This window comes from Chenopodium quinoa, unplaced genomic scaffold, assembly GCF_001683475.1.
Source record: "Chenopodium quinoa cultivar QQ74 unplaced genomic scaffold, ASM168347v1, whole genome shotgun sequence".
Classification (NCBI taxonomy): Eukaryota; Viridiplantae; Streptophyta; class Magnoliopsida; order Caryophyllales; family Amaranthaceae; genus Chenopodium; species Chenopodium quinoa.
The window spans coordinates 1-27,864 of NW_018745209.1; the positions used below are offsets into that span (position 1 = coordinate 1).

General features: G+C 35.5%; 2 protein-coding genes, 1 long non-coding RNA gene and 1 pseudogene across 3 annotated transcripts; 2 read left to right on the forward strand and 2 right to left on the reverse strand.

Annotated features, from left to right (window-relative positions):
- Positions 1–80: 80 nt before the first annotated feature.
- On the reverse strand, positions 81–1,091 carry LOC110711072. Its single transcript, XR_002509251.1, has 2 exons — positions 421–1,091; positions 81–321 (listed from the first exon to the last, which is right to left on the reverse strand). It is a non-coding gene; the product is annotated as an uncharacterized LOC110711072 (long non-coding RNA).
- Positions 1,092–1,991: 900 nt separating this feature from the next.
- Positions 1,992–3,073, forward strand: LOC110711071 (jasmonate-induced protein homolog). The gene is given in 3 exon segments (XM_021889442.1): positions 1,992–2,149; positions 2,306–2,471; positions 2,474–3,073. Coding segments are annotated over 2 exon segments (579 nt in total). The 5' UTR covers positions 1,992–2,149; positions 2,306–2,321; the 3' UTR covers positions 2,903–3,073.
- Positions 3,074–14,487: 11,414 nt separating this feature from the next.
- LOC110711074 lies at positions 14,488–16,084 on the forward strand (annotated as a pseudogene).
- Positions 16,085–24,397: 8,313 nt separating this feature from the next.
- LOC110711073 (jasmonate-induced protein homolog) lies at positions 24,398–24,996 on the reverse strand (the record flags this gene model as incomplete). The annotated part of the gene is made up of 1 exon (XM_021889443.1): positions 24,398–24,996. A coding segment is annotated over one exon (599 nt), but the record flags the coding sequence as incomplete, so codon positions are not given.
- Between the last annotated feature and the right edge of the window lie 2,868 nt (positions 24,997–27,864).

The following is a 27,864-nucleotide window of genomic DNA, read 5'->3' on the forward strand; positions in this document are numbered from 1 at the left end:
AGTAATATGCTAACGCTAATAATTGAAATTAAAATGCAATATTATTGAATTTAAATGTAAATTTCAGCAGAGTCTCAAAATTTTACAACTCAAAATTATTGATATCATCAACCAACACAAGAACAAAGACCAACCCAAAATGTTGGTACCCCAAATACATTCATTTCAAGCCTAAGAACTAAAACAAAAAAAAGTCTAACAAACAAATGGATTTAGCTAAGTTTAAATCTAAATTTCAACATTGATCATGAAATAGTTTGACTAAATATCTCGAACCTCATTTATCTCCTCCCCATTATAAGGTATTGTTCTTCAAAAATCCTGTTAACACGACACAAAAACAAAAACTAATCAATTCAAGAGTGTAGCCAATTTAAAATAAATTGATGAATTAGTAGTGAAAGATCTGACAACACATACTAACAAGATCCTCATTACTACGGTGATGTTGAACTGTTTCAAACATATAGTACACGACATAGTATCCACATCTCACTTCCTCCCAATTTTTGATGATACTACACGCTCGCATCATAGCCACAAAGTCAATAGACTCATTCAACTCATTTCAAACAAGATAAAACCTAAGCATGAAAAATAAGAATACTAATCATATCATTCTCACCACATTTTAAAGAGAAAAACATCTCGGATTAGAACTTAATTCACAACTTTAAAGAGAAAAACAGGCCATTATATTCAGTTTTGATAAATTTATATCCATGATTTAAGGATCATACATATATTAAATCAAAATCAATCTTCTTCAATAATTCTTCCTGTAAATTTTGCAATTGCAACTATTACAGTAACTAATCCGAGATTTTTAGTAACGTATTATTCGAATTTTGCATTCTTTACAATGTTAGCATCATTCATTGACTCCAGAGTAAGATCATGATACCTTCGATTCGAACACTTGGTGATGAGGACTACTAAAGATTAGATTTCAGCTAGAACTCTACAGAGTTAATATACTGCTGGAAGGTTGGGTGATTATTTCATTATTTGATTAATAACATACACAAAAACTATGGACCAATTTAAGCTACAATTGCTATTAATCACGGCCCTAATAAGTTTAGTCCTGTTTTACCAAATTTTACATGTCTAGCTTAAACATGTTCATTGTACCTGTCTTCTCGTAGACAAAACAAAATGAAAATTGCAGTGCTATTATTCTCTTAAAATACGAAATGCATGTCATCAACTCATAATCACTTTATCAGTAAGTAGTAATTAACATCATCATTTCAATTTGAGGTAAACAATATCATACACAAAACAAAGGAATAACATTGTGTCATTATTTTGACTACTTCTCTTAAAATTCTTATTCGGTAATGAAGAACTAGATTATGCCGCTTTAATTGTAATTTTTTTTAAACAACTTCAATTGTAATGTTAAATTACTTTTAATATCGATATTTACATTATGGAAAATCCCACTCTTATATCCCTAGCTAGAAAATGCAGTCTTATTAAAAGGTTTTTATCTAACATATCTTTTAGTCGTAAGGAGGATGTTTATTTGATTCATATGATTTTATTTGAAAATTTTGTACTTTATAACTTTAACAACCCCATATTATTTTGAACCAATAATGAAACAATCTCATAACAAAACATAAGATCCACATGAAATTTAGCCATAACATTTACATATATATGTCAATATCGATCTTAGGATCATTTGAAACTGGAAGAAAAGCTCTAACCAGCTATATCCCTCAGCTCAATTTCTCCGCCCATCCCTCATATAAGTTATATCCTTGCATTGGTTTGAAAAAATGTGGACCTTCCAAAGTTACAAGTATTGATATTCATATGGGACTAAATGAGATGATAACAATATACCTATCTATCATCACATTAATGATAAGAGAGAATATATGCAAAAGTAAATAATAAGGCTAGGTAGACAATTTAAAGTGGAGAATATATGCAAAAATAGTGCGTGAATTTCTAAAGTAGAGATCGAATTCAATACACTACGGTTATGAAGAAGCTAATAGGAGTACAACAAGTATGTATAAGGTAAGGATTTGTGTATAAATATGCAAAGGATGGGTAGGTAATTGGCGCAGTGCAACACACAAGCTTCTGATCTCTAGCATACAAATAACCAACATCCGAACTTCCGATCAAGGTAATGTCATGTATATCATATACATAGAAAGAGTCTTTATATATAGTATGCATTTATATTTGTTATCAAATATATTAAAGCAAGTCATCTATATATATATATATATATATATCGGGTTAAACTGAATTACTAATTTGCAGTTAAAATTTGTTATAGGTACTGAAGGAAAAAAATGGCCTCAGCACAAGAAACAGTTGTGATGAATGCACAAGACAAAGAGATTGTGGAGAAGATGGTAGAGGTGGCGAAAAACATTGGGATGAAACAGAACAATGGTGCAGCGGCCAATAGTCAACAAAAAACAGTGCAGTCGTCTCGATGATGAACTCCACCCCTGGAAGGGTTAATTTTTCAATGAATCAGGATTGGCATGGGGAAGTGATGACTGGTGAATATCCTTCGGTCATTGATGTCAGCAAAGGCGACAGCTTTACTCATTCGGCGACAGATAACGATGGATCCAAGGGAGCCGTAGTGTACTTGGGCAACAACAGTACTGCTAAAAGTTGTGCATGGCTATTGGCTTGGTCTGCTCCCAAATTTCCCACCACCAACAATCCTAACAAGGTTTACGTCAAATGTGGCGATGCCACTGATTTCCAGAATATTAATTGGAACCAAATCGAAGCTTCTCTCGACGTATCATCCACTTTCTCGAGCTTCATGGAACCAATTACCAAGACCACCTGCAGTGCTAACATCCTCCCTGGCAAAAACTTCGCATCTGTTGGTGCTAATTTTGGAACTATGTAATTCTACGTACTTTCGTTCGTAATTAGTATGCATGGCTCACTCATCATAATTAACATGCATGCATGTATGTACGTGCTTTAATTATTTGTTAGTTAGTTTCTTTCCTAGCTAGCTAACTAGCTACGTACCATGCATGCACATCTATGTTATATCTATTTACTACTTCAATAATAATGAGCCCCTACGTTATTATTAGTTTCATGCTTTTATCCCTAATTTTATTTTCTCTTTACTATACTTAGGGCCTGTTCTCATTTACCGAACTCAGCTGAACTGAAACTGAACTGAACTGAACTGAACTGAAATGAATATTTTATAAGAGAAGGAAATTAGGAGCTGAACTGAACTGAACTGAATTGAATTGAATTGAATTTCAACGTAAGAGAACAGGCCCTTAGCCTCTAATTTTACCTTTGTCCATCATTTTGGCTAGACATGCATTATTACACTTGGAACTTTTACTCATTACTACGGTTATTGCTTGCACTTTGATTTGCTATTCAAGGTGCGTGTCACTCTTTGCTCTAAAGTGTGGGATGAGCTCAGTAATGCATATATGATGAATTTAGGGAACTCCTCTAGCAGCTAGGTAGGCTATCATTAAGGCAAGGGTCGCAGGACCAAGTGCGTGAAGCTAATCAAGTTGCTAGGATGACTAGATAGAAGCCGGAGATATCAATGGCCTTTTGTATTAGGCCTATGTTGTAACCCTTATAGAAATACATATAACAAAGAAAAAATTGACACTATGAATCTTTACCTTACTAAAATTATACTTCAATCATTGATTAGACCGAGTATAAAATACAGGGGACATAATTTGAAACAGGATTCTCCCCAATTCTTTCCTTCAATTCTCATCTTCAAACACAACATCTCATTTAGGAAAAAAAAATTCCAAACACCCCGTATAATTTTCTTCATCCTTAAATTTAATGTCGTATTGAGAGTAAAAATTTATTCCGATAATTAAAAGAAACCGAAGAGGAACCAGATGGTGTTCAATATCATGTCGTCGCACCATTATCCTTAATAAGAGAAACTGTGGCAAGACAATTACTAACCAATTCAGTCAATTTATTTCCATAACCAACCAAGGGAGACGTACCACCACTTTCTTGTACACCATCATCACACGTACCAAAATCCGAAATCGTGGCGCTTAACATACTATTAATAGTACCAATATCTTTGGATTCAAGTGCTTTTACAACCTTATCTAAATTATCCAAAGCATTATCGTACATCTCCTTGCAATCTCTAAGGACATCCATATCATTATCGGTTTGCCCTAATTTTTTAGTACTCAAGGCTAGGGCAAGTTGCGTGGCTTGTTGCGTCGCTTTAACTTGCATCCCAAGTAAAGAGAACGTGTCCGTTTTTTAACACCATTATGTTATTATGCATTAGGAATGGCTTTAAGGAGGAAATGCAAAGGTCAGGATTATCCGTGGCATCACAAGTTTTCTTTACGTCCGGGTTATTAGCCGCCGTGTTGGTGGTGGTTAATGATTCTTCTGTTGATCATGGTTGAGGTCAAAGGGGTTGAAGGTGATGGGGAGATCAATTGGATCCCCATCGGCGTCTTGCATGGCGATTGGGCGGAACTTGGTGAGAGAACGTACGAGGGATCATTATAAGGGGCCGCGGCAATGGATGGTGACGGTGATGGAGGGATAACAAAGGCGGTTGTTTCTAATGATGTTGGTGGTGAACTTGGAGATATTGTTTCGGATAAAGATCTACATTGAACTTGATAGATGAAAGCAAATAAGAGGGACAAAATTGATAAGATGAATATTGGTTGCATTATTATTAAAGGTGATAAAAGTTTATTAGGTTACTTTTCAAGCAATTTAATTAGGAAAAGTTGGTGAGATATTTAAGGTATCAACAAAAAAAAAAAATTATATATTTTTTTTATTATGTTCAACGGTTTAGAAAGCTAAGGTAGTAGTTTGAAAGTTTTAATGTGTTGTTCTAATTTAGATTAATGGTTAAAATGATGAGGTTTATTTTTAATCGTGATCATTAAATTGGATAGGTGGTAGGAACTAAAAATATCTGTCCTATACCAAAAGTGGTGAAAATCAAACACAATATTTGCGCCCCGTCAATTTTGTTGTCATCGTGAACTGTAATAATGCAATCCTATCCTACCTTACGGAGTAATAAAAGTCTTACCATGCACCAACAATTTTTGGCGTAAAAATTTTGTTGCCAATGATATATAATTTGCTTTTATTTTAATTGTTTTACTATTACAACTCAATGTAAGGAGAAGAAATTTGACTAGATTATAAATCTAACAAGAGCGCCAACTAGAAGTGTGTCAAATTATTTTAGCAAAGTTAGTAACAATAAACTTTTATTAGTATTTATAAATAAAAAGAATAAATAAAAAGAATAAAATCAATGAAAGGGAACCAAACAGAGAAAATAAAAATAGAATATAATTACTTCTCAGCTAATTTCCAGCCTTGGTCTAAGGGTACAAAAATAAAATACTACAATCGTACATACAAGATTTATAAAAAAGATTCATGGAACACAAACAGTTATAATTATTGTTGGTTCATGCAAAAAAGTGAATAATATATATATATATAGGGGAGGGTGATGAGTGACATTTATGTCACTCTTAGGGGTAGTATTTAGGTCTTTTTCCTCTTATTTTTCTTAGGTTTTCACCTCATTGTCCTCTTATGGCTTCTTTTTGTGTTGATGAAAAGTAATGCTTAATTTGATAATCTTTATGCATTATTTTATCATCCCCATGCTCTCGTGAACTTTGGTATCTTCTGCAGGTACCGTGACGGTCCTATGCACGGTGGGAGGCCCCTTGGCCAAGCATGGAAGCCATGGACAAAGGCAAGAGGAGCAAAAGGGAAGGAGAGGAAGCAAGAAAAGGAAGTGCAAGAGGAGGTGTGGCCGAACTTCTGGAAGGTCCGGTCGAACCTTGGTGTGGTCAAACTTTTCAAAAGTTCGACCGAACCTCCAGGGTGCAGTGAAGGCAGTGTCAAACCTGTTTCAGCAATTTTGCAGGGAGGGAAAACCCAAACGACCCCGACCACCGAGGGGACCGGTACCCCCCCGACCGAACTTACCCAGAGTTCGGTCGGACTTTTCCCGATCTCAGCCAATTTGTACGGACTATTTAAGGTCCTTTTGTGATCGTTTAAAAGGACGGGAGAAGCAGGACAGTAGCCTAGTTTTCAGAAACCTCCCTTAGTTTGAAACATTCCTTAGGATTAATTTAGCTTAGTTTTCATCAAATCAAATCATTGTATTAGTGAAATTCAAGAATTATTCTCAAAGTTTGGCAATTTGTATTCAACATTTGAAGCTTCAATTAGTAATTTCTCCAACCTTCTTCCTTTTAATTTCAGATTTTATTTGGTATTTGCATGTTATTTAAATCTTCCTAGTTCTTGGTAATTTGTTATTGGATGATAGTTATTTCAATTGTTAACCACTTTTCCCCAATTATTGAAGTATTTAGAACCCTAATTCTTGATTGCATGTTGATAAACATGAGTTGTGAGTAGTCTTCTTGCTAGGGGTTGGGTGAAGCTCGACCTTTTGGGTTAACTATGCAAATGTGGGAGAAGCATTGATGTTTGAATTGCAATTAAATTGATTATATGAGATTGCTTGTTAGTTCCTCATGATAGGTTTAGCTACCCTTGACTAAGGAGCTTGATAGTATGATATGCCTAATTTGACATGGAAGTGAATCTTTCATCGTCAAATTTTCCTCCTCCACCCGGCATCTATGATCATGGCATCATCGCTCCAAACAAACACTTTTGGGATGTCTATAAAACCCTCATAGACCGTCCCATTCGATCTACAAGGTTCTTCTGCGGAACACCTTAAGAAAGCTTGGCATCATGGATGAAGTAGTCCGGCTCGCACAAAACTTTGGTTGGGGCGAGTTCATTGACCTCCACGCTCACACCTATGAGCGCGTCACATTGGAGTTCCTTGCTTCCCTCCGCAAGGAAGTCATTGAAGAAGATGATGAAGGAAATGAATCTCAAATTATTCTTCACTTTCGTATGTTCAACGAAGACCATTCCCTATCCGAGAGTGAGCTCAATGAGATCTTCCATTGGCAAGCAACCGGGATGCATCGGCCTTCCGATATGACCTCAATGTGTCGCATTCCCTATAATGAACAAGAATGGTGGCAGAGCATCTCCACCAAGCCCATCTTTCGCACTAACACCGCAAAGGTCAACAACATCATCCATATTGCTTTGAGATACTTTGCCCGGCTCCTTCAGTATGCCGTATTCTTCAAGGCAAACCTCGGCTCTATGGTGAAAGATGAGGTAGCTTGCCTTTTCTTGGCCGACAATCCTCAGCGTTTAAAGTTCAAATGCTCCACCACTTTTATCTCGAGATTGTTGGACACTCGAGATGGGCGGCTTGGTGATGAGATACACATGGGGGGCATGATCACCCTCATTGCCCTTTCTTTGAATGGTGGAGCTTACAAGGACCAAATTGATTTGCTCCCCCATGTGCTCCAAAACAAAGAAAAGAGGCCGTCGGCTACCCTCCTTATGCTCTTTCTATTGTTGCTCTCCGCAACCAACGCTTCATCAACTACTCCACCCAGAATCGCAAATTTATCCTCTTGGTAGATAATGGAGAAGAATGGTGTGTCCTCCCGGATCCTCCTCACACTTCGGTAGACCCTTCCAACCCGCTAAGGTGGAAGATTGCGCGAAAATTCATCCCCGATGAATTAAGGAAAAAACAAGCCCGCGGTGCAATCCCTCACCCTCAACCAGTCTACCAAGTGGAGCATAATTTCCCCCCCCCTAGTGGGGGAGGTGAGACATCTTCTTCTTCTTCCTCTTCTCCTTTTGATATGAGTGCCCTGCGTAGTACCCTCGATGGTATTCGTTTTGATAATCAGGCTTCTATTGAACAATGGGGTACTACGCAAGGATGAACTATGATAGTCTTGTGCAAGCGGGCGTTCAAACGCCCTATGTTAACTATCCCTACCACCCGCCTCAAGAGGGCCCAGTTCCACATTGGGACACCTATGACCCTAACAACCCCTCCCCCAACACCTATGCTTATTGGGAAGGTCCTATCGACCCATCCCAACGTGTTGGTACCCCACCATACAACCCTTATCGGCCGGGTGGGTGCGACTTTGCCTATGATCCGGCAAGTCCATCAACCCCGAATCCTTTTGATGGTGGTTGGGGTACCCAAGGGTGGCCCTATGAGCACTTTAACCAACCTTTCCATCCATCCATGGATCGCCCGGGGTTTGATTTCATGAACCCCCCTCAGGAACGGGAGGATAGAAACCCCCAATGAGGGTTCTCTCCCTCCATTTCCCCCCCCCCCGGACTTTCATGCCTATTCCTTTTGCTCGAGACGTGCAAAAGACTAGCGTGGGGGAGGATGTTCCTTTTGGTTGAAGTGTACATAGGAGGTAGTGTGGTAGGATGGTAGCTTGTACATATGGAGAACCATCACGGATAATGAATTTATTGTAGTTAGAGATGATTTTTGGTTGGTAATATTCTTATGATGATGATGTTAAAAAAAAAAAAAAAAAAAAAAAAAAAAAAGAGAGAATGTGACAAACGAAGGGTTGATGAATGATGATGTAAGAGGAAAGAGAAAGCTCAAAAGTGTTTGGCATTATAGTTCAAGATTGTGGCAACGTAGTTTGAAAATTGGTTGATGATTGATTTTGAAAAAGAGGCTTGATCACCCTTTGCTTCACGGTTAGGCTAAGCACCAATTTCCAAATTCCTCCACACCCTTACCCCCCTAGCCATCGTTATAACCCTTCCAATGCCCTGTTGACCTAGGTTGGTTGAGTCACTAATCGGTGGAGGGAGCTGGAACTCAAGCATATAGAGAAGGCATGACTTGGTGAGATGTCGGGTTCCCCTATTTTGCAGTGTTTTATCTTTGTTCCGGTTCCTTCGAGGAGTCACTTGATGCTATCTCCAAGGGCGGATTTGAATCTAGATGAGGGAACGCGGTAAGATTGTATGGAATGCGGGGGGAGTGGTGCATTTGAGTTCTCTATGCTTAGCATAACTTATCCTTCAATCAACTTTCGGCATCCCCTTGCATGCTCACTTCTACTACTCAGAAAGTTTGACACTCATTCATGTTTGTTATCTCCAAAAGCTTGATTTGGCTATGATTTGTGTTGGATTTGTTGTTTCTCTTTCCCTTGTTTTTGGTTTGTCTTGAACGCAATTTTGTAAGAGTTGTGGGGTATGCTCTCTGGGAAACCCTCACGAGATCACAACTCGTCCTCATCGGCGACCTTGGGGTTTAAATGGCTTGTTGCTTTTGCTAAAAGCAATTTCGGTTTTTCTTTTGTTCCTTGCATGTTTGAATAACTAATTCTTTCTCCCTTGTTCTTTTTCCTTTGCTTTGCTCGAGGGCGAGCAAAGGCTTAGCGTGGGGGAGTTTGATGAGTGACATTTATGTCACTCTTAGGGGTAGTATTTAGGTCTTTTTCCTCTTATTTTTCTTAGGTTTTCACCTCATTGTCCTCTTATGGCTTCTTTTTGTGTTGATGAAAAGTAATGCTTATTTTGATAATCTTTATGCATTATTTTATCATCCCCATGCTCTCGTGAACTTTGGTATCTTCTGCAGGTACCGTGACGGTCCTATGCACGGTGGGAGGCCCCTTGGCCAAGCATGGAAGCCATGGACAAAGGCAAGAGGAGCAAAAGGGAAGGAGAGGAAGCAAGAAAAGGAAGTGCAAGAGGAGGTGTGGCCGAACCTCTGGAAGGTCCGGTCGAACCTTGGTGTGGTCAAACTTTTCTTGCTTCCTCTCCTTCCCTTTTGCTCCTCTTGCCTTTGTCCATGGCTTCCATGCTTGGCCAAGGGGCCTCCCACCGTGCATAGGACCGTCACGGTACCTGCAGAAGATACCAAAGTTCACGAGAGCATGGGGATGATAAAATAATGCATAAAGATTATCAAAATAAGCATTACTTTTCATCAACACAAAAAGAAGCCATAAGAGGACAATGAGGTGAAAACCTAAGAAAAATAAGAGGAAAAAGACCTAAATACTACCCCTAAGAGTGACATAAATGTCACTCATCAGAGGGATCCGGTGAGAATAGGTTCATATGTGAGAATTCATACTTATATGAGAACTGATCTACAATTTAGAACACGTGAGTAAAAATTTAGAACATACGAGTAAAAATTTAGAACATGCGACTAAAATTTAAATTTAGAACATATGAATAATAATTTAGAACATATGACTAATAATTTTGAACATGTGTGTGAGCAATAATATAGAACATCTAATTCAAGAATTAGAACATGTGAATAAAAATTTTAAAAAATTGCTTTATGAAATTTAGAACATGTGAATAAAAATTTTAGAACACTTGGTATAAAATATAGAAAATGGGAGTAAAAATATTGAACATATAATTTAAAATATAGAACATGTGAGTAAAAATTGGAACATATGCTTTCGAATTTTGAACATATAACTAAAAATCTTAAAACACATGCACGTTTTAAAATTTAGAACATAAAAGTTAAAATTTCGGAATAAGTCATTCGAAATTTATAACATCTAACTTAACTAATTTATGGTTTAGAACATGTGAGTATTAATTTAGAACATCTTATTTTAATTTAGAACACCAGGGAAAAAGTTTAGAATATCAGATTTAAAATTTAGAACATACGAGTAAAAATTTAGAACATAAAAAGTGTTCTCACATAAGGAAAATTCTCATATAAGAAAAATTCTCACGAGATTTAATAGGGAATAATAGTGGATATGAGGTATTAATAAGAAAATCAATGGAGATCGGATCAATGACTTCAAAAATTTTATTGTGAAGATCGGATCTGTGTTTAACCATATTCAAATAGCTAAATCAATCATTGTGTCTTTCATAACCATTAAACGTGTGAAACGTGTCTTTAATTAAGGTCCAACGTAATAACAAGCAATCAGCACGCAGCATTCTTCAAACTTGTATTTGGAGTTGAAATAATAATAAGGTTTGGCTTTCCAACCAAACCTGTGAGGAATAGCTATTGATCGAGCTTTACAAATAAATATATTTTTAAAATAAACTTGTTGACATGTTATCATTATATCTATACGAAGGAGAGTAATTTCTAGCTTAGGGCTAAAACAAACATGGTAAGAAGTGTCAAATACTGATCCAATCAATTCAAATCTACCTGAATAAAGCCTATATGATTCCAAACGACATTATATGAGCCCGAGATATATCCCCTAAAATCTCAAGCCTTTTCGACACCGAATCCCGAAACCTCCAAAATTTCTCAAAAAGCATGGATATTAGCCTTCAATTTTGAAATTTTTTAACTTATTTTCGCACGAAAAATTAAAATTGCAGAAATGTTTACCGTGGTCCCTAATACTCTCCGGTAGTCCAATTGGGTGGGTGAAACCATCCAATTTGCCTTTAAACGACCAATTTACCGGTTTACAACTTGCACCGATTTCATTAACTCAGGCATACCATGAACATTTATTACAACAAATAATGATTATATATGGTTCCAAACAACATTATATGACCCCGAGATATGTCCCTAGAATTTCTAGACTTTTCGACACCGGGTCTCGAAACCTCTAAAATTTCTCAAAAAAACGTGGATAAATGTCTTCAATTTTGGAATTTTTTGACTTTTTTCGCCCGGAAATAAAAAATTCCGAAAAGTTTACCATAGTCTCTAATACCCTCCGGGAGTCCAACTGGGTGGGTAGAACCATCCAATTTACCTTTAAACGACCAATTTAACGGTTTACAACTTGCACCAATTTTATTAATTAATTCAAGCCTACCACAAACATTTATGACAACAAATAATGATCATATTTGGTTCCAAATGGCATTATATGACCCTGAAATGTATCTCATATAATTTCAAAACTTTTCAATACCGGGCCCCGAAACCTCCAAAATTTCTCAAAAAGCGTGGATATTAGCCTTCAATTTTGGAATATTTTGACTTTTTTTCGCCAGGAAATAAAAATTGTCGAAATATTTTCCATGGTCCCTAATATCCTCCGGGAGTCTAATTGGGTGTGTTAAACCATTCAATTTGCTTTTAAACGGACAATTTGCCGGTTTATAACTTGTATAGATTTCATTAACTCAAGCCTACTACGAACATTTATGACAACATATAATGATCATATATGGTTCCAAACGGCATTATATGACCCCGAGATGTATTCCCTAAAATCTTAAGCATTTTCGACATACATCGAGCCTGAAATCTCCAAAATTTCTCAAAAAGCGTGGCATTAGCCTTCAATTTTGGAATTTTTTGACTTTTTGCGTGGCATTAGCCTTCAATTTTGGAATTTTTTGACTTTTTCGCCCAGAAATAAAATGTTGCATAAATGTTTACCATGGTCCCTAATACCCTTCAAAAGTCCAATTGAGTGGGTGGAACCATCCAATTTATTTAAACGGTGAATTTACCGGTTTACAACTTGCACCGATTTCATTAACTCATGCATACCACGAACATTTATGACAACATATAATGATCATATATGGTTCAAAATGGAATTATATGACCCCGAGATGTATTCCCTAAAATATCAAGCTTTTTCGATACCGGACCCCGAAACCTCAAAAAATTCTCAAAAAGCCTTCAATTTTGGAATTTTTTGACTTTTTTTCGCCCGAAAATAATAATTGTCGAAATGTTTATCATAGTCCTTTATAATCTCTGGTAGTCTAATTAAGTGGGTGGAACCATCCAATTTGCCTTTAAATAGCTAATTTAACGATTTACAACTTGCACCAATTTCATTCATTCAAGCCTGCCACAAACATTTATGACAACATATAATGATCATATATGGTTCCAAACGGCATTATATGACCCCAAGATGTATCCCCAAAAATCTCAACTTGTATGGACACAATAATTTAACATGTTTGATAATTCAAATTTAAAATAGATCCAACCCAATCTAGACAATACACCCGAATTGACATCTACAAACATAATAGGGCAAGTATATATGGTCGAATTTAATTTAATGGTGGCCTACTAATTTAAGTGTGAATCAAAGAAATTGTACTTTGTATTATATATGGGATGGGACTATGTCATATTTGATTATACCCATCATTCCATCAATTCATCATTAAAAGTGAGTCCACTTTACAAGTCTAAGGTGGTTCAATTGTAAAATCATTTGCAATAATAATAAGAGGCCAGAGTAGTCATCTTTTAACTTTATAAAGTGCTAAACTCATTCACGAACTTTTAATCCATTTATCTATATGGTGCACTTATATGTTTCGTTTGAATAGGTTACACTTCACCAGATTGAAAAGAGAAAGCAAGAGAACTTTTTTTTTTTTTTTGGTTTTATATAGTATATATTATTATTTTCAAAGTATATAGTCGACCAAATGAATGGATGGAGGAGATTTAAAAACTAAAGTGTATGGTTTGAATTGAAAATTTATAGTGGTTATAAATCTTATAATATTGTATAATAGCTATTGTAAAACTATCCCATAATTTTTAGTAGTAAGTTTCTTCGACACGGCATTCGTTGGTACACTACTGAATAATTAAATGTAAAGTTCATTAATTAATTCAAGTAAAAGCTTTGGTCAAATAACTTTTGGAACTTCAAGAGGTAAGTCTTTTTATACGTAAATATTATCATGTGATGCATGACGCTTAACCTTGCAAATTGAGTAAATTATATTTTGGACTTCAATTTGTATTTAAACTATTGGTCGATTTGATTATGTTACTGTAACTAAATTTTAAACTTTGGAATAGACATCTCCTATACGAATAACAAAAGTGTTGATGAAAAAAAATCCGGCCAATTTCTTTTTTAGAATCGGATTAAATAATAATGATCTTGGTAAATACGTAACTCTAAACACTTTCGTATTATTTACTTCCTCTATTCTAAAATAATTTATACCCTTCTATTATCACATTTATATACAAAGTACTTTGCATTGACTATACATTTTTATTGATGTACAGAGTATTAAAAATTAACAATACAGCATAATCATATAAAACATTTTTAGATCGATACTCTGTAGGTGTTAATGTGAAATTCATAATATTATTAACTTTTTTTTATCCCAATTTAGAAATTCAAATGCCTTGCTTTTCAGATCGAATCAAATCGAGTTCCTGAAAATTGAAGACAAGCAATTACAAAAGATGGGTAGTTTATCATGGCCAAGCAAGATGCATCACATGCATGTGATGTGATTAAAAAATATGACTACAAATTTTGCAGGTTTATTAGTCTTTGATTATTGTTAGTAATATAAACAATTCAAGTGGATCTTTAATTTGTTTTTAAAGTGGATTCAAGGAGTTAACTTAGATCCATCATTCAGTAAGTCATGACAAAATTTTAAAGAATCTTTAATTTCTTATTGTGTGCTAACGTACAACATAGCGTAAGCTTCATGCATCATGCATTCGTTAGAAAATGGGGTACTAAAGTTTCTATAAAAGGCTCTAAAGCTATTAATAAACTTCCTCATTCAATTCCTGTTCAATACAAGTAATCACCTCGATCATAAGTTGTATTTGGATCGGAGTTGAGTTTTATATATATAGTAGAGTTTTCAAGAAAAAAAAAATGGCAAATCAAGTTGATGGTAGTCATGAAAAGTCATTTAAACTACAAAGCTTTCATAAGTTTGTGCGATCAAACCCGAAATCAGATAAATTTAAGGTAAAAAGGTTCCACCACATCGAGTTTTGGTGTGGTGACGCATCCAACACGAGCCTCCTTTTTTCTAAGGGGCTTGGCATGCCTACCGTTGCCAAATCTGACCATTCTACCGGCAACCTTGTACACGCCTCCTACGTGTTGCGTAGCGGTGACCTCCGCTTCCTCTTCACCGCTCCTTACACTCAATCTTCGTCTCCAACGGCCTCCATACCTACGTTTAACTATGAATCCCACTCCTCTTTTATGTCCACTCATGGGTTTGGAGTTCGCGCTATTGCCCTTGAGTGGACGATGCTAAGTCCGCCTACGCCACTAGTGTAGCAGCCGGGGCTCGCCCTTCCTCCCCTCCCATCCTCTTAGAGGACGGTCATACCCTCCTCGCCGAGGTCCATCTCTTCGGTGATGTAGTCCTTCGATTGGTCAGCCACGCACATACATCTATTTGCAACAACTTTCTACCCAAATTTACTCAAGTACATGGATCAGGAACCGAATTCGGGTTCAATAGCCTAGACCACGCCGCATGAAGCGTGCCTGAGCTAGCCTCCGTCATGGAATACATAATGAGGATAACCGGTCTCCACGAGTTCGTAGAGTTTGCAGCCGAAGACCTAGTTGGAGTCACCGAATCCGGACTCCAATCCGTGTTCTTAGCAAACAACGACGAATCTGTTTTCCTAAACTTCAGCGAGCCAGTGTATGGTCAGACAATTAAAAGTCCCATTGAGACGTTCATAAAACGTAACAACGGTCCAGGAGTGCAACACTTGGCTCTCATTACTAACGATATATTCAAAACCCTAAGAGAGATGAAGAAGACGTCATTATTCGACTTCATGCCACCACCAGAAGGCGATTACTACCAAAAACTAAAGGCGGTGGCTAGCGGTTTCTTAACGGAGGAGGAAATACAAGAATGCGAGGCGCTAGGGCTTAAGGTGGACAAGGACCATGAAGGTGTTATAATCCAAACATTTACAAAGCCTATTGGAGATAGGCTTACTATATTCATTGAGGTGATACAAAGAATTGGGTGTATGATTCAAGGAGAAGATGGCAAGTTTTATCAAAAGGGTGGGTGTGGTGGATTTGGCAATGGAAAGAATTTTAATGAGTTGGTTAAGTCATTGGAGAAATATGAAAGGACTATTATTACTACTCAGAGTTAATTAAACTCTTGATAACATTGATCAAGTGATGCGCAACATGCAAGTCCTATATATTGTGACAACATAATGTGGTTTTTCCGAAAAGTTCCTCGGGCTTGGGTTTCACTAACTCACTGGTTGTCTGGATGTGCTTGTCGTAGGCAATTGCTATATTTTCATTATTAGTTTTTTTCTTAGTTCTTTTGTAAAATAAAAAATAAATAAAATAAAATAAAAATAAAATAAACATAATGTGGTTTTATGTTTCAATTGCTCTTTTAGCTACATCATCAACATGGTTTTACCATATATATGCTATTATATTGTGGGTTTTACATGTTGAGTATACAATAATAATTATGAGTTGAGCCTTAATTAGGTTTCAACTGGTGAGTTATTGTGCTTTATTAGCTCTTTGATAAGTATAATGGTCATCAAACAGTATAACCTTTGACCATTTTATTAATGTATTATAAATACGGAGTACATTATATTCGTATGCATTTTCTCTATTTTAATGTGTACTTGCAACATTTTTTCTTGGCTCATGAAATGATTATAAAACGTAAACGACCGAACTAAGCAATAAAATTTTAATTGCTTGTACAAGCTAACAACGTAACACTTTTTTCTTATTGACAATAATAAAATTATTATCGATTGACCATTTACTTAACTTAATATCTTTTTTTAAGTGCATGCTAAGCTGGTGTGTTTTTTTAAGTAAATAAAATTAAGTAATTCCTAAGTGAAATCTAAATTTTTTTATGTAGAGAGTACTACAAGGGTATATTACAAAAACAGATTTGATCCATGTCAATCTTGGGTATAATCATCTAACCTAATTGATATTTACAAATGTTTTCAATAATAGTACTAGCTATTGTTTAGTACTTTGTATAATAATATATTTGAAAAATTCATGGTCGAATTTAAGAGGAACAATAAATTATTACCACCACAGTCACATGTAGCAATATTATTATTTAAGATATAACAAAATTTGTAATTAAAATTTGTATCACTATAAATAAAATGTAACTGCGCTAATGCACGAGACACATCATTTGTCAAAAGATACTCTTACTTAAACACGATCAACTAGATCAATGGGTTGGACAAGGCCACACATAATGCCAATGGCTATTTTATTTTAATGTGAATTGGTAAAAAAATAAGCGGACTACCATGTAGGTTGTCATCAAGGTTGTACCAGTTTCATGCAAAAAATTTAAAATGATATGATGCTCATTCAATTAAAACCCGAACCCAATCAATGATTTGTGCACGGCTCATCTTAGATTTGGCCATTTCGTACCACATTTGACCAACTCACGTACCTACTTGACTCATCTTCGAGGCCGAAACCTCCAAAATTTCTCAAAAAGAGTGGATATTAGCCTTTAATTTTAGAATTTTTTGACTTATTTTCACCTATAAATAAAAATTACCAAAATGTTTACCATGGTCCCTAATACCCTCCGGTAGTGCAATTGGCTGGGTAGAACCATCCAATTTGCCTTTAATCGACCAATTTACCGGTTTACAACGTGCATCGATTTCATTAACTCAAGTTTACCACGAACATTTAAGACAACATATAATGATCATATATGGTTCCAAACGGCAATATATGACCCCGAAATGTATCCTATAGAATTCAAGACTTTTCGACACCGGGCCCAGAATCCTCTAAATTTTCTCAAAAAATGTAGATATTAGCCTTCAATTTTGAAATTTTTGACTTTTTTTCGACCGAAATAAAAAAAATACCAAAATGTTTACCATGGTCCCTAATACCATCTGGTAGTCCCTTTGGGTGGGTGGAACTATACAATTTGCATTTAAATGACCAATTTACAGATTTACAACTTGCACATATTTCATGAACTCAAGCCTACCACGAACATTTATGACAACAAATCATGATCATATATGGTTCCAAACAGCAATATATGACCCCCGAGATGTATCCCCTAAAATTTTAAGACTTTTCAAAGTCGGGCCCCAAAACCTCTAAAATTTCTCAAAAAACGTGGATATTAGTCTTCAATTTTGGAATTTTTTGACTTTTTTTCACCGGCAAATAAAAATTGCCGAAATGTTTACCGTGGTCCCTAATACTCTCCGGGAGTCCAAGGGTTGATGGAACTATCAAATTTCCCTTTAAACGACAAATTTATTTACAGGCTTACAACTTGCACGAATTTCATTAACTCAAGCCTACCACGAACATTTATCAATACATATAATGATCATATATGGTTCCAAACGGCATTATATGACTCCGAGATGTATTTTCTAAAATCTCAAGTTTTTTCGACAACGTCCCCAACCTCAAAATTTTCTCAAAAAGCGTGGATATAAGCCTTTAATTTTGGAATTTTTTTAAATTTTTTTCGCTCGGAATTAAAATTGTCGAAATTTTTACCGTGGTTCCTAATACCCTCCGGGAGTTCAATTGGGTAGGTGTATCCATCCAATTTGCCTTTAAACAGCTAATTTACCAGTTTACAGCTGGCACTGATTTCATTAACTAAAGCCTTCCACTAACATCTATGACAACATATAATGATCATATATGGTTCCAAATGACATTATTATATGACCCCCCAGATATATTCCTTAAATTCTCAAGACTCTGTGACATCGGGCCCCGAAACCTCAAAAATTTCTCAAAAAACGTTGACATTAGCCTTCAATTTTGGAAAATTTTTACTTTTTTCGCTAGAAAATATAAATTGCTCAAATTTTTACCATGGTCCCCAATACCCCCGATAGTCCAATTGGGTGGTTGGGAACCATTCAATTTGCCTTAAAACGGCTAATTTACCAGTTGGCAACTTGCACCAATTTCATTAACTCAAGCCTACCACAAACATTTATGACAACAAATACTAATCATATATAGTTCCAAACGAAATTATATGACCCCGAAATTTATTCCCTAGAATATCAAGGCTTTTCGATACCGGACCCTGAAACCTTCAAAATTTCTCAAAAGCGTGGATAATAGCCTTTAATTTTTGAATTTTTAGACTTTTTTTCGCCCGAAAAAAATAGTTGCTGAAATGTTTACCATGGTCCCTAATATCTTCAGGAGTCCAATTGGGTGGGGGAACCATCCAATTTGCCTATAAACGGCCTATTTACCGGTTAATAACTTGCACCGATTTCATCAACACAAGCCTACCACGAACATTTATGACAACAAATAATGATCATATATGGTTCCAAACGGCATTAAATGACCCCGAAATGTATCTCCTAAAATTTCAAGACTTTTTGACACCGGGATTCAAATCCTCCAAAATTTCTCAAAAAACGTGAATATTAGCCTTCAATTTTGAAAATTTTGACTTTTTTCGCCCAGAAATAAAAATTGCCGAAATGTTTACCATGGTCCCTAATACCGTCCGGGAGTCCCATTGGGTGGGTGGAACCATCCAATTTGCCTTTAAACAACCAATTTACCGGTTTACAATTTGCAGCGATTTCATTAACTCAAGCCTACCACGAACATTTATGACAATAAATAATGATCATATATGGTTCCAAACAGCATTACATGACCCCGAGATGTATCCCCTAGAATTTCATGACTTTTCGACGCCGGGCCCCAAAACCTCTAAAATTTCTCAAAAAGCGTGGATATTAGTCTTCAATTTTGGAATTTTTTTTTACTTTTTTCGCCCGGAAAAAAAAAATGCCAAAAATTTTATCATGGTCCCTAATATCTTCCGGGAGTCCAATTGGGTTGGTGGAACCATCCAATTTGCCTTTAAACGGCCAATTTTGGAGATTTCAAGCTCGATGCATGTCGAAAATGCTTAAGATTTTAGGGGATACATCTCGGGGTCATATAATGCCGTTTGGAACCATATATGATCATTATATATTGTCATAAATGTTCGTAGTAGGCTTGAGTTAATGAAATCTATACAAGTTATAAACCGACAAATTGTCCGTTTAAAAGCAAATTGAATGGTTTAACACACCCAATTAGACTCCCGGAGGATATTAGGGACCATGGAAAATATTTCGACAATTTTTATTTCCTGGCGAAAAAAAGTCAAAAAATTCCAAAATTGAAGGCTAATATCCACGCTTTTTGAGAAATTTTGGAGGTTTCGGGGCCCGGTATTGAAAAGTTTTGAAATTATATGAGATACATTTCAGGGTCATATAATGCCATTTGGAACCAAATATGATCATTATTTTGTTGTCATAAATGTTTGTGGTAGGCTTGAATTAATTAATAAAATTGGTGCAAGTTGTAAACCGTTAAATTGGTCGTTTAAAGGTAAATTGGATGGTTCTACCCACCCAATTGGACTCCCGGAGGGTATTAGAGACTATGGTAAACTTTTCGGAATTTTTTATTTCCGGGCGAAAAAAGTCAAAAAATTCCAAAATTGAAGACTAATATCCACGTTTTTTTGAGAAATTTTAGAGGTTTCGAGACCCGGTGTCGAAAAGTCTAGAAATTCTAGGGACATATCTCGGGTCATATAATGTTGTTTGGAACCATATATAATCATTATTTGTTGTAATAAATGTTCATGGTATGCCTGAGTTAATGAAATCGGTGCAAGTTGTAAACCGGTAAATTGGTCGTTTAAAGGCAAATTGGATGGTTTCACCCACCCAATTGGACTACCGGAGAGTATTAGGGACCACGGTAAACATTTCTGCAATTTTAATTTTTCGTGCGAAAATAAGTTAAAAAATTTCAAAATTGAAGGCTAATATCCATGCTTTTTGAGAAATTTTGGAGGTTTCGGGATTCGGTGTCGAAAAGGCTTGAGATTTTAGGGGATATATCTCGGGCTCATATAATGTCGTTTGGAATCATATAGGCTTTATTCAGGTAGATTTGAATTGATTGGATCAGTATTTGACACTTCTTACCATGTTTGTTTTAGCCCTAAGCTAGAAATTACTCTCCTTCGTATAGATATAATGATAACATGTCAACAAGTTTATTTTAAAATATATTTATTTGTAAAGCTCGATCAATAGCTATTCCTCACAGGTTTGGTTGGAAAGCCAAACCTTATTATTATTTCAACTCCAAATACAAGTTTGAAGAATGCTGCGTGCTGATTGCTTGTTATTACGTTGGACCGTAATTAAAGACACGTTTCACACGTTTAATGGTTATGAAAGACACAATGATTGATTTAGCTATTTGAATATGGTTAAACACAGATCCGATCTTCACAATAAAATTTTTGAAGTCATTGATCCGATCTCCATTGATTTTCTTATTAATACCTCATATCCACTATTATTCCCTATTAAATCTCGTGAGAATTTTTCTTATATGAGAATTTTCCTTATGTGAGAACACTTTTTATGTTCTAAATTTTTACTCGTATGTTCTAAATTTTAAATCTGATACTCTAAACTTTTTCCCTGGTGTTCTAAATTAAAATAAGATGTTCTAAATTAATACTCACATGTTCTAAACCATAAATTAGTTAAGTTAGATGTTATAAATTTCGAATGACTTATTCCGAAATTTTAACTTTTATGTTCTAAATTTTAAAACGTGCATGTGTTTTAAGATTTTTAGTTATATGTTCAAAATTCGAAAGCATATGTTCCAATTTTTACTCACATGTTCTATATTTTAAATTATATGTTCAATATTTTTACTCCCATTTTATATTTTATACCAAGTGTTCTAAAATTTTTATTCACATGTTCTAAATTTCATAAAGCAATTTTTTAAAATTTTATTCACATGTTCTAATTCTTGAATTAGATGTTCTATATTATTGCTCACACACATGTTCAAAATTATTAGTCATATGTTCTAAATTATTATTCATATGTTCTAAATTTAAATTTTAGTCGCATGTTCTAAATTTTTACTCGTATGTTCTAAATTTTTACTCACGTGTTCTAAATTGTAGATCAGTTCTCATATAAGTATGAATTCTCACATATGAACCTATTCTCACCGGATCCCTCCCCTATATATATATATATATATTATTCACTTTTTTGCATGAACCAACAATAATTATAACTGTTTGTGTTCCATGAATCTTTTTTTATAAATCTTGTATGTACGATTGTAGTATTTTATTTTTGTACCCTTAGACCAAGGCTGGAAATTAGCTGAGAAGTAATTATATTCTATTTTTATTTTCTCTGTTTGGTTCCCTTTCATTGATTTTATTCTTTTTATTTATAAATACTAATAAAAGTTTATTGTTACTAACTTTGCTAAAATAATTTGACACACTTCTAGTTGGCGCTCTTGTTAGATTTATAATCTAGTCAAATTTCTTCTCCTTACATTGAGTTGTAATAGTAAAACAATTAAAATAAAAGCAAATTATATATCATTGGCAACAAAATTTTTACGCCAAAAATTGTTGGTGCATGGTAAGACTTTTATTACTCCGTAAGGTAGGATAGGATTGCATTATTACAGTTCACGATGACAACAAAATTGACGGGGCGCAAATATTGTGTTTGATTTTCACCACTTTTGGTATAGGACAGATATTTTTAGTTCCTACCACCTATCCAATTTAATGATCACGATTAAAAATAAACCTCATCATTTTAACCATTAATCTAAATTAGAACAACACATTAAAACTTTCAAACTACTACCTTAGCTTTCTAAACCGTTTAACATAATAAAAAAAATATATAATTTTTTTTTTTTGTTGATACCTTAAATATCTCACCAACTTTTCCTAATTAAATTGCTTGAAAAGTAACCTAATAAACTTTTATCACCTTTAATAATAATGCAACCAATATTCATCTTATCAATTTTGTCCCTCTTATTTGCTTTCATCTATCAAGTTCAATGTAGATCTTTATCCGAAACAATATCTCCAAGTTCACCACCAACATCATTAGAAACAACCGCCTTTGTTATCCCTCCATCACCGTCACCATCCATTGCCGCGGCCCCTTATAATGATCCCTCGTACGTTCTCTCACCAAGTTCCGCCCCAATCGCCATGCAAGACGCCGATGGGGATCCAATTGATCTCCCCATCACCTTCAACCCCTTTGACCTCAACCATGATCAACAAGAAGAATCATTAACCACCACCAACACGGCGGCTAATAACCCGGACGTAAAGAAAACTTGTGATGCCACGGATAATCCTGACCTTTGCATTTCCTCCTTAAAGCCATTCCTAATGCATAATAACATAATGGTGTTAAAAAAACGGACACGTTCTCTTTACTTGGGATGCAAGTTAAAGCGACGCAACAAGCCACGCAACTTGCCCTAGCCTTGAGTACTAAAAAATTAGGGCAAACCGATAATGATATGGATGTCCTTAGAGATTGCAAGGAGATGTACGATAATGCTTTGGATAATTTAGATAAGGTTGTAAAAGCACTTGAATCCAAAGATATTGGTACTATTAATAGTATGTTAAGCGCCACGATTTCGGATTTTGGTACGTGTGATGATGGTGTACAAGAAAGTGGTGGTACGTCTCCCTTGGTTGGTTATGGAAATAAATTGACTGAATTGGTTAGTAATTGTCTTGCCACAGTTTCTCTTATTAAGGATAATGGTGCGACGACATGATATTGAACACCATCTGGTTCCTCTTCGGTTTCTTTTAATTATCGGAATAATTTTTACTCTCAATACGACATTAAATTTAAGGATGAAGAAAATTATACGGGGTGTTTGGAATTTTTTTTTCCTAAATGAGATGTTGTGTTTGAAGATGAGAATTGAAGGAAAGAATTGGGGAGAATCCTGTTTCAAATTATGTCCCCTGTATTTTATACTCGGTCTAATCAATGATTGAAGTATAATTTTAGTAAGGTAAAGATTCATAGTGTCAATTTTTTCTTTGTTATATGTATTTCTATAAGGGTTACAACATAGGCCTAATACAAAAGGCCATTGATATCTCCGGCTTCTATCTAGTCATCCTAGCAACTTGATTAGCTTCACGCACTTGGTCCTGCGACCCTTGCCTTAATGATAGCCTACCTAGCTGCTAGAGGAGTTCTCTAAATTCATCATATATGCATTACTGAGCTCATCCCACACTTTAGAGCAAAGAGTGACACGCACCTTGAATAGAAAATCAAAGTGCAAGCAATAACCGTAGTAATGAGTAAAAGTTCCAAGTGTAATAATGCATGTCTAGCCAAAATGATGGACAAAGGTAAAATTAGAGGCTAAGGGTCTGTTCTCTTACGTTGAAATTCAATTCAATTCAATTCAGTTCAGTTCAGTTCAGCTCCTAATTTCCTTCTCTTATAAAATATTCATTTCAGTTCAGTTCAGTTCAGTTCAGTTCAGTTCAGCTGAGTTCGGTAAATGAGAACAGGCCCTAAGTATAGTAAAGAGAAAATAAAATTAGGGATAAAAGCATGAAACTAATAATAACGTAGGGCTCATTATTATTGAAGTAGTAAATAGATATAACATAGATGTGCATGCATGGTACGTAGCTAGTTAGCTAGCTAGGAAAGAAACTAACTAACAAATAATTAAAGCACGTACATACATGCATGCATGTTAATTATGATGAGTGAGCCATGCATACTAATTACGAACGAAAGTACGTAGAATTACATAGTTCCAAAATTAGCACCAACAGATGCGAAGTTTTTGCCAGGGAGGATGTTAGCACTGCAGGTGGTCTTGGTAATTGGTTCCATGAAGCTCGAGAAAGTGGATGATACGTCGAGAGAAGCTTCGATTTGGTTCCAATTAATATTCTGGAAATCAGTGGCATCGCCACATTTGACGTAAACCTTGTTAGGATTGTTGGTGGTGGGAAATTTGGGAGCAGACCAAGCCAATAGCCATGCACAACTTTTAGCAGTACTGTTGTTGCCCAAGTACACTACGGCTCCCTTGGATCCATCGTTATCTGTCGCCGAATGAGTAAAGCTGTCGCCTTTGCTGACATCAATGACCGAAGGATATTCACCAGTCATCACTTCCCCATGCCAATCCTGATTCATTGAAAAATTAACCCTTCCAGGGGTGGAGTTCATCATCGAGACGACTGCACTGTTTTGTTGTTGACTATTGGCCGCTGCACCATTGTTCTGTTTCATCCCAATGTTTTTCGCCACCTCTACCATCTTCTCCACAATCTCTTTGTCTTGTGCATTCATCACAACTGTTTCTTGTGCTTGAGGCCATTTTTTTCCTTCAGTACCTATAACAAATTTTAACTGCAAATTAGTAATTCAGTTTAACCCGATATATATATATATATAGATGACTTGCTTTAATATATTTGATAACAAATATAAATGCATACTATATATATGAAAGACTCTTCTATGTATATGATATACATGACATTTACCTTGATCGGAAGTTCGGATTGTTGGTTATTTGTATGCTAGAGATCAGAAGCTTGTGTGTTGCACTGCGCCAATTACCTACCATCCTTTGCATATTTATACACAAATCCTTACCTTATACATACTTGTTGTACTCCTATTAGCTTCTTCATAACCGTAGTGTATTTGAATTCGATCTCTACTTTAGAAATTCACGCACTATTTTTGCATATATTCTCCACTTTAAATTGTCTACCTAGCCTTATTATTTACTTTTGCATATATTCTCTCTTATCATTAATGTTGATGATAGATAGGTATATTGTTATCATCTCATTTGGTCCCATATGAATATCAATACTTGTAACTTGGAAGGTCCACATTTTTTCAAACCAATGCAAGGATATAACTTATATGAGGGATGGGCGAGAATTGAGCTGAGGGATATAGCTGGTTAGAGCTTTTCTTTCCAGTTTCAAATGATCCTAAGATCGATATTGACATATATATGTAAATGTTATGGCTAAATTTCATGTGGATCTTATGTTTTGTTATGAGATTGTTTCATTATTGGTTCAAAAATAATATGGGGTTGTTAAAGTTATAAAGTACAAAATTTTCAAATAAAATCATATGAATCAAATAAACATCCTCCTTACGACTAAAGATATGTTAGATAAAAACCTTTTAATAAGACTGCATTTTCTAGCTAGGAATATAAGAGTGGGATTTTCCATAATGTACAAAATTAAGCACGGCCGTGCAGGCCTTGGCAGCTTGTTGAAACTTTCTGGAACCTCCTGCACGGACGTGCAAGGTCTGGCACGGCCGTGCAGGGTCTTTTAAGCTCTTTTTTCCATCTTTTCTTCTATATTGCTCCTTTCCTTGGCTTCTTTTAACCATCTTCTTGCTTCTAACTCGGCTTTGTATCCATGGGCTCCATTTGGTCGTTTTTTTGAACCTATAATTCTCAACAAAAACACCAACAACCCGTGAAGCATAGGATACACAAAAATTGCATAATAATACAGTAAAAATGAACCAAAACGCAAATTTTATCAAGTAAACTAGGTTCAAAACACCCTAAAATCATATCAAATAGCAAGTTATCATGAAACCATCTAATTTGCCTTATAACACTCAATTTGTCCATTCGAAACTTGCACCTATTTCGTAAACTCAAGTCTACCACAAAAATTTTTAACAACATATAATGGTTATATATGGATCCAAACGTCATTATATTACCCTAAAAAATATCCTTTAGGGTCTCAAGACTTTCTCCACCGAACCCCGTAACGTCAAAAAATTACTTAAAATGCGTGGATAATAGCCTTCAATTTTGTAAATGCTTGACCTTTATTTGCTCGGATATAAAAATTGCCGATAAATTTACCATAGTCCCCAATACCCTCCAGGAGTCCAATTGGGTGGGTGGAACCTTCTAATTTTCCTTAAAACGCTCAATTAGCCTGTTTTAAACACTCACCGATTTCGTGAACTCAAGCCTATCGCGGACATTTATGAAAACATATAATGGTTATCTATGGTTCCAAACGTCATTAAAACCCTAAAATGTATCCTTTATGGTTTCAAGACTTTTCTCCACTGGACCACATAACGTCAAAAATTCCTCAAAAAGCGTGGATAATAGTCTTCAATTTTGAAATATTTTGACCATTTTTTGCCCGAAAATAAAATTTTTCGAGATGTTTACCATGATACCTAATACCCTCCAGGAGTCCAATTGAGTGGGTGAAACCATCTAATTTGCCTAAAAACACTCAATTTGCCTGTTTAAAATTTGCACCGAATTCGTGAACTCAAGCCTACAACGGACATTTATGACTACATATAATGGACATATATGATTCCAAACGTCATTATATGACCCTAAAATGCATCCCCTAGGGTCTCAAGATTTTTCTCCACCAGAACCCGTAACGTCAAAAATTCCTCAAAAAACATGGATAATAGCCTTCAATTTTGGAATTTTTTGACCTTTTTTTTTCCCATAAAGAAAAATTTCCGAGATGTTTACCATGGTACATAATACCCTACGGAAGTCAAATTGGGTGGGTGGAACCATCTAATTTGCCTTATAACACTCAATTTGTCTATTCGAAACTTGCACCGATTTCGTAAACTCAAGCCTACCACGGACATTTATAACAAAATCTAATGGTTATATATGGCTCCAAACGTCATTATATTAACCTAAACTGTATCCTTTAGGGTCTCAAGACTTTTCGCCACTGGACCCCGTAACGTCAAAAATTCCTTAAAAAATGTGGATAATAACCTTCAATAATTTTGAAATTTTTTGACCTTTATTTTCTTGGAAATAAAAATTGTCGAGAAGTTTACCATAGTCCCCAATACCCTCCAGGAGTCCAATTGGGTGGGTGGAACCATCTAATTTGTCTTAAAACGCTCAATTAGCCTGTTCTAAACATTCACCGATTTCTTGAACTCAAGCCTATCACGGACATTTATGAAAACATATAATGGTTATCTATGGTTCCAAACGTCATTAAATCACTAGTAGAAAAAGGCTTATTTGCGTCGCTCATTTATAGTGTATTTGCGTCGCTTCTATGAGCGACGCAACTGCTCGCGACTTAAATGACTTAAAAGTCATATGCGTCGCTCCTAGGCGCGACGCAAATAAGAGTCATTTGCGTCGCTCCTTTATAAAGGAGCGACGCAAATAACTCTTCTAATAAACTTGTTTTTTG